We start from the raw sequence: 8,378 nt of genomic DNA, 5'->3' as shown, positions 1-8,378 counted from the left end.
GGAACGTGATCACTACTTGATATTTTTTAGACAACTTGATCACAACTTAATCATATTAATGTCCTCCACATGTTTGATTGTTTCCTCTGTGATCCAATTCAGTTCACTCTCTATACATCCAATAGCTTATTTTGTTGTTTCAAAAAAAAAAAAAACCAATAGCTTGTCGCAAAAGTGTGTCTAGGAAGCTTATTAATGCATTGTTCAATATCAGTGATTTATGATTTTTAAGATTGAATTAGTAATGTGACATAAACACACTTCAGTGGAATACAATTGTATTTTACTCTTTATTCTCTTTCAATTTTACTAAAAGTGTGCCAATTGATTAGGAACATACCTAATATGCAAAACCTGTAGTTTTTGAAAACTTGGAAATAAATTGATACTTCACTTGCTGTTAAAAAATAAATAATTTGATACATCAGACAACAATAGAACCCTTATAAGAGTGTGAAAGCCACTGATCCAAGATGACATCACTTCACTATAAAAAATCACGTGGGAGTGCTCTTGGCTTAAAACAATATGACTTTTTTAGGAGAATTGATGGTTGTTCTTTATATAGTTAGTAAAATTAATGTATTAGAATATTTCAGCATAACTATAACTATAGTTTACATAAGTATTCAACACCAATAAGTTGGTCACGGACTTACACCATTACAATGTGGGAAAAAGAGTGTTATAACACCAAAGCCACTAAAAAAATTCATCAAGACACATTATTTGCCTCAATTGAAAGAAACTTGATCACTTATACTCAACAAACTATACAGAGGCAACTTCTGCCACAGAGAAGCATGAGTTGCACAGTTATAAGGCACCTCTCACAAAATACAACAGTCTAAATGAATTCGGCAAGCTGAAAAACAGTGATATGGATAGTCTGCTAGCTACGTCTCTCTTGATTGATACATCAACTCCCCACTGAAGATACAATACAGCAACCAAAATCCTGAAACAGTATGCATATATCAACACTGCAAAAACTACAACACACTACTCAGACAGAACAACTCCAACTCGAAGACAGGCTAAATCAAAGGCAAAATGACCAAACTATCATGACTTGACTTCCCCTTTTTTGGATAAGAAAACATGTCAAAAACAATAAGATTAAAGAAAACATGTAGATCATCTCATCAAATATAGCTTTAGTTGACCACATTATGCCAGGTTTTGGTTGTGATATGTCAGGGTAAAAACAACATACTCTATTATCATATATCTTTTCTCTATCGAGACATGAAAAACTCAGGGCATGTGAAAAAGTAAAATACATCAAAACAACTTCCAAAATTCCTACAGGAACCAAAAAACATGATAAGTAATAAGCCTCCAAATTATTCATCAATGTATATCTAAAGACTAAAGAAAGCAAAATATAATCAAGCATCATTCTCATAGTTAGGGTACGTAAAACAGTAATTGTAGCCATTAGGGTTTTGGAAAAATTAGGGCTTCAAAATTGGCTTGGGACAACTTTTATATATAGATAGATAAGCTTTCGGGTTAAATTTTATAGATAAATAGATTAACGATTTAGTTAGGGTAAAACAGGAATTGTAGCCATTAGGGTTTTGGAAAAATTAGGGCTTCAAAATTGGCTTGGGACAACTTTTATATATAGATAGATAAGCTTTCGGGTTAACTTTTATAGATAAATAGATTAACGATTTAGTTAGGGTAAAACAGTAATTGTACCCATTAGGGTTTTGGAAAAATTAGGGTTAATAGGGTTAAACAAATTGGAATTAAGCATTAGGGTTAAAACAGTAAATTTAAGCATTAGGGTTTAGGTTAAAATTAGGGCTAAAATAAGCTTTCGGGTTAACTTTTATAGATAAATAGATTAACGATTTAGTTAGGGTAAAACAGTAATTGTAGCCATTAGGGTTTTGGAAAAATTAGGGCTTCAAAATTGGCTTGGGACAACTTTTCAAAATTGGCTTGGGACAACTTTTATATATAGATAGATTAAACAAATTGGAATTAAGCATTAGGGTTAAAACAGTAAATTTAAGCATTAGGGTTTAGGTTAAAATTAGGGCTAAAATAAGCTTTCGGGTTAACTTTTATAGATAAATAGATTAACGATTTAGTTAGGGTAAAACAGTAATTGTAGCCATTAGGGTTTTGGAAAAATTAGGGCTTCAAAATTGGCTTGGGACAACTTTTATATATAGATAGATAAGCTTTCGGGTTAACTTTTATAGATAAATAGATTAACGATTTAGTTAGGGTAAAACAGGAATTGTAGCCATTAGGGTTTTGGAAAAATTAGGGCTTCAAAATTGGCTTGGGACAACTTTTATATATAGATAGATAAGCTTTCGGGTTAACTTTTATAGATAAATAGATTAACGATTTAGTTAGGGTAAAACAGTAATTGTACCCATTAGGGTTTTGGAAAAATTAGGGTTAATAGGGTTAAACAAATTGGAATTAAGCATTAGGGTTAAAACAGTAAATTTAAGCATTAGGGTTTAGGTTAAAATTAGGGCTAAAATAAGCTTTCGGGTTAACTTTTATAGATAAATAGATTAACGATTTAGTTAGGGTAAAACAGTAATTGTAGCCATTAGGGTTTTGGAAAAATTAGGGCTTCAAAATTGGCTTGGGACAACTTTTATATATAGATAGATAAGCTTTCGGGTTAACTTTTATAGATAAATAGATTAACGATTTAGTTAGGGTAAAACAGTAATTGTAGCCATTAGGGTTTTGGAAAAATTAGGGCTTCAAAATTGGCTTGGGACAACTTTTATATATAGATAGATTAGGGTTAAAACAGTAAATTTAAGCATTAGGGTTTAGGTTAAAATTAGGGCTAAAATAAGCTTTCGGGTTAACTTTTATAGATAAATAGATTAACGATTTAGTTAGGGTAAAACAGTAATTGTAGCCATTAGGGTTTTGGAAAAATTAGGGCTTCAAAATTGGCTTGGGACAACTTTTATATATAGATAGATAAGCTTTCGGGTTAACTTTTATAGATAAATAGATTAACGATTTAGTTAGGGTAAAACAGTAATTGTAGCCATTAGGGTTTTGGAAAAATTAGGGCTTCAAAATTGGCTTGGGACAACTTTTATATATAGATAGATTAGGGTTAAAACAGTAAATTTAAGCATTAGGATTTAGGTTAAAATTAGGGCTAAAATAAGGTTTCGGGTTAACTTTTATAGATAAAAATAGATTAACGATTTAGTTAGGGTAAAACAGTAATTGTAGCCATTAGGGTTTTGGAAAAATTAGGGCTTCAAAATTGGCTTGAGACAACTTTTATATATAGATAGATACAACTAGTGTAAACTGTAAAGTAGAGACATGAGATGTTAAAAATCTACACATGATAAAGAGTTATCAATGATCCAAGTAAAGAGAATAAATCAAAAGGGTACTGAAATGATAGGGTACAACATTACACACAGAAATTGTTCACACAAGATTAACTAACTAACCAACTTCACAATTGGTAGCTTAACCGAATACAACATAATAACAAAAGCAACTAAATGATAACATAAATCTAACCGAAATTTAAATTAAGTTTGATACTATCAAAGTAACCCATTGTATAATTCACCATACAAAGAATGATAGGAATGTTAAACATGGTAATGTGGTAGCTTTTCTGCCACCAAGAAATAGAAAAGTCCCATTACTCCAGAGTGTCTTATGTTGCTACTGTAGTTACTCTCTAATGTTAAAGTTTCACCATCAAATATCTTGATAGAACCTGGTTTAGGGTAACATGTTGACATTCCTACAACATATCCTTTTTCATTTCCTGCTCTCCTTCCTTTTCCATATTTTGGAATTGAAGTACATATAACTCTCCCATCCTGACATTAATGTCACAACCAAAATTTCAAAACTTTGATCCAATATTTAATTAAAATATTAAAGTAATAAAGGTTTTACAAAGAGTATATTAATAAACGAAGTAAAAGCAGCATAGATAGTCTAATTATAAAGGTTGATCACATTAAGGAAAAAGATCAAGATGCCCAATATATAATTGGATGGGGGAGACTTCAAATTTTGAACTCCTTTTCATTTTGAGAAATTATTTTTGTACGAACAGTTTTAGACAACTTTCGCGACAACTATTTAAGGGATTAACATAGTTCAAATAGATTGTTAATTACGTTTTGTAGATGATTAAGAGATATATTACATGTCGAAACTCATGAAGTGGCAACGCAACTTCATCGTTCACGACTTTCAATGTGGTTTAACCATAATTTACATGTGTTAACTACATGTAAATTTGAATATCTTAAAAATTATGGTTAATCACGTTTGAACACATAGATGATTAATGAGTTTTTATACCAGATATTTCCCTTAATCATCTTAACGTAATTAAATACCTATTTATACTCCGTTAACAATTTAAAAGTTGTGGTAAAAGTTGAACCATTTTAATCTTTCAAATAACACAACTTTTTTACTTTGAAGGTATGTATTAGAGAGTAGTAGTACTCATTCAAATATTAACAATGATTGCAATTATTTAATGTCACCTTTCCATATAGAGTTGATCCAATTGCACCTGAATGCTGATGGCCAACTCCATATATGACATAACCACCATTTTGCATTGGGAAGCTTGCTCTCTTGACATCAACACAACTACTACGATTCACAAAACTTATGTTGCAAGTTTCAATTTCATATTCAATCTGTATATGTAACAAATAATGTATGTTACTCACACATGAATTAGTATTATTATATATATTTTCTTGTTATATTGAGATTCAAATAGGATTTTAATAATTATGCATCAACAATGTAAAAATATTTTACATACACATCAAATTATATTAATTATATAGAGATATGAACAAGTATATTCGAAAGTAAAATTACATAACTTGAAGAACTAAGTATATATTTTCATGGGAATCCTTACTTTGGACTTATATCGAAAGAAAACAACATATAAGTCTACATATGAATTGCACAAAAGTCATAACATGTATCAAGCCGAGACTCTGATACCAATTGATGTGATTTCAACAAATTTGTAGTAATGTATAATTAATGATAAATACAATATATAACAAATGATCATGTTATGTCCTACATAAGGATAAATTACGGATGTGTACCTATCATGTTGTAGGAAAATGAAATTTTTATATAAATTATACTTTGATTTGGCTTACCTTGCAATCATGGTTTAGTCTCTTTTCTTTGGACTTATCTGAAATCTTCAAACTATCAGTCACATCAAATATATAAATCTTGACCGGCACCATATACTCTTTCCAATTGATCCACATTACAGTGTATTTTAAATAAAGATTTTGTTTTGATCCTAAAAACCCTTTACTCAGCTTACACTTACTATTATCAGGACAACATTGCAAACCACCTTTATAATTTGGACTCAAAGCTTCTCCATTTTCATCCTTTGTAACACTATACAAATCACACTTACACTCAGTACACCCCATTCTATCTTCCACACCCCTAGTATCAATAGCATGAACATTAATAAACCATTTTTCCTCATACCCTTTTGGAATTTCTTCAGGATCACCAACTTCTATTCCATATGGTTGAGGAATATATGTATTTGTGCCTCTTGTTTCTGATCCTTTACCATAGTATTGTCCAATAACATTACCTTGACAAAATCCATGATTTCTTTTAAAAATAATATCTTCTTCACTATTGTTTGTCACATTTTTAGGTTGGTGGTATCTTGTAACAGTCCAATGGTGTAGATAAGTTTGATGGAGAGGTACTGAATTCCCTGATTCATCTACTAGTTCAGCATTAAAACTTTTGAGTGCAATATGACCCCTTGGAAAATCAACATCATAATAAAATTTATTTGAAACAGATCCTGGACTTAGTTCAATCTTAGGAGAAAAAAAAACTTGTGTTTGGATATATTTTTTTGTCTTCCCAAAAGTAGCTGTTGAGAATGGTGTGCTTGACAATAACACTAGTGCTAGGATTGCCCATGAAAGGCTCCAATTTCGTGACACAAACCTCTTGTTGATCATCTGTTTAGAGCAACAATTATTAAAAACAATTGCATATAAAGAAAGCATTAATTTAACAATTGCACATAAAGAAGGCATTAAGTCAACAATTATTAAAAACAATTGCATATAAAGAGAAACGTTATCTCTAATAATAATAAGACATAATTGATGGACAAACTAAAACAAATCATGTGAGCTTTGATGGATAAAACTGAGAAGAGATAAATATTCATGTTTGTGTTAACTATGATGATGATGGTGGTGTTAATTAAGTGTGTAGGAGCATACCACAAAAAACTTGGGAGGAAATTCTTGAAACTAGTACTTAGCAATTACTAAAAGATGGTTCAAAAATGTGAAGCTTGAAACAAATATTTATTCACCAAAAGATGGAGTAAGGTGCCTTTTCAGATGTTCTAAGCTATGACATACAATAGGAGCACATCAATTGTAATAAAATACATTTTTTTTTTTTGACAAAATTGTAATGAAATGCATTAAAAATAATTAAAAAAATCCGATTGGTGATCAAAAACAAAGAAAACATCTAGACCGGTAATCCATAGCACAAAAAATGTGTTTTCCCCTGATTTTGGTCGCTAACATTTGATCGAACTTTGATTTCAGTCCCTAAAATTTTATTTTTTCTTTATTTTAGCCCCTCAACTAATTTTAGCAAAAAAGCATTTAGGCAAAAAAAATTGAGGGGGTGGGGGGATGGATGAATCCCAGCCATGTCATAAAAAAATTCACGGCAACAATCGCATGATAAGATTCTTTGCCACATCAACCCATCATACTAGAGGACTAGAATAGAAAGAAACTCAAATTATGAAGGTATAATCTATGTGTTTCCCAAATGTGCCTTTCAAAAAAAAATTATTCTTAAATAAATAATCAAATTATTGAGTTTTATGTTCCTCTTGTAGAACAATATGAGTGGCGAGCAACAAAGAATAGTCATAGTCAGTATCGCAAACTCTTCGCAAGATCAGTAAACCTCAACATATATAAGACAAGGTAAACCAACAGAAGGGATGGATTACAACGTATAAAGTCGAAGTATTTATAAGAAATACTATAGCACATCAATTGTAACGAAAGAGAAAGAAAATATCATGGCTAGTGGTAAAAAATGATGAAAACATCCTGGTTGGTGATCCATAGCGTCAAATTTTTTTTTCCCTTTCTCATTTTGATTTTGGTCTCCAACATTTGAGCAAACTTTGATTTCAATTCCTATTTTTTTTTTTTTAATTTCAGCCTCAATTAATTTTTGCAAATAAAAAAAGTAATTTTGAGGGGGGGGGGGGGGGGGGGATATGAGGATTTTTCTTGGGAAGATTAATCCATGTGACAACGATCACATGACAAGATTCTCTCCAACATGATTATTTCAAATTATACGTGTGTAATTTTTGTTTTTTTACATTGTCATTTTCAGACTTCACGTATATTACAAGAACTATTTCAATAATTATCCTTTCAATTTATCAGTCATCTCACTTGTTGTGTATTCAATTAAAACACAAACTACTACTTTGATGTGTGTAGCAAAATTATCAATATCAATAACCAAAATAATCAAACAAACATAAAATAAAATAAGATAAAGGAGAAGAAGAGAAACACAACGATATTTATTTACTTGTCTGATCCAAATTGCCCTACAACTGAAAGCGAAAGCAACTTTCAATCAACTATAAAAAATAAAATAAAAAACACATTTGTTTTAAGGGCCTAAACATTTAAAGGTCAAACCAAAACCCTACAAAAAAGGCAAAAGCTTGAAGAAAAAAAACAAGGAAGAGAAACTGCCGAACTAGTAAAAGATGCCATTCAACCACCCTTGAGTTCATCCTTAAAACAAATGTTATCAGCTGCCCTATTGAGATCCTTTTTAATTAAATTTGATAAATACTTTAATTAAGAAAAAAATTGTTAATCAAAGAAGAATATTTTAAGTTGTCTCCAAGTGATTCATTCGACCGTATTCAGTTAGAAGCATTAAAATTAAATTAAAATACATAATTTACATATACTGTCCATATATTTGGCAAACGTCAAAGCTTAGAACATCTCAAAAGGCACCTTACTCCATCTTTTGGTGAATAAAAATTTGTTTCAAGCATAACAATGTTGAACCAACTTTTCTTTCTTAATCAAAGAACAATATATTAAAGTTAGTGTTCAAGTGATTCATTCGACCGTATTAAGTTAGAAGCATTAAAACTTAAATTAAAATACATGATTTACATCTACTGTCCATGTATTTGGTAAGGCAAATGTTGTTTAGTACGATGCCAGTTTAACGAAAAAAAAAAAGAATTGCACTGCTTTAAACATGTAATTACTAGTTTATCT

General features: G+C 30.5%; 1 protein-coding gene across 4 annotated transcripts; it reads right to left on the bottom strand.

Moving 5' to 3' along the window:
- Positions 1 to 3,382: 3,382 nt before the first annotated feature.
- Positions 3,383 to 6,435, bottom strand: LOC146945032 (uncharacterized). 4 transcript variants are annotated; one of them, XM_085743418.1, is made up of 4 exons: positions 6,303 to 6,435; positions 5,184 to 6,032; positions 4,536 to 4,694; positions 3,383 to 3,851 (listed from the first exon to the last, which is right to left on the bottom strand). In XM_085743418.1, exons 2-4 carry the CDS (start codon positions 6,030 to 6,032, stop codon positions 3,615 to 3,617), a joined length of 1,245 nt encoding a protein of 414 aa, XP_085599544.1. In that variant the 5' UTR covers positions 6,303 to 6,435; the 3' UTR covers positions 3,383 to 3,614. The 4 variants fall into 4 exon arrangements, with proteins under 4 accessions (XP_085599544.1, XP_085599546.1, XP_085599543.1 ...); XM_085743420.1 differs by lacking the exon at positions 4,536 to 4,694; XM_085743417.1 differs by lacking the exon at positions 6,303 to 6,435 and having other exon boundaries at positions 5,184 to 6,265.
- Between the last annotated feature and the right edge of the window lie 1,943 nt (positions 6,436 to 8,378).

The sequence above is a fragment of the Medicago sativa genome, chromosome 2, assembly GCF_051527215.1.
Source record: "Medicago sativa cultivar Bolivia chromosome 2, Bolivia_mono, whole genome shotgun sequence".
In the NCBI taxonomy this organism is placed as follows: domain Eukaryota; kingdom Viridiplantae; phylum Streptophyta; class Magnoliopsida; order Fabales; family Fabaceae; genus Medicago; species Medicago sativa.
This window is presented reverse-complemented; position numbering and strand designations above follow the sequence as displayed.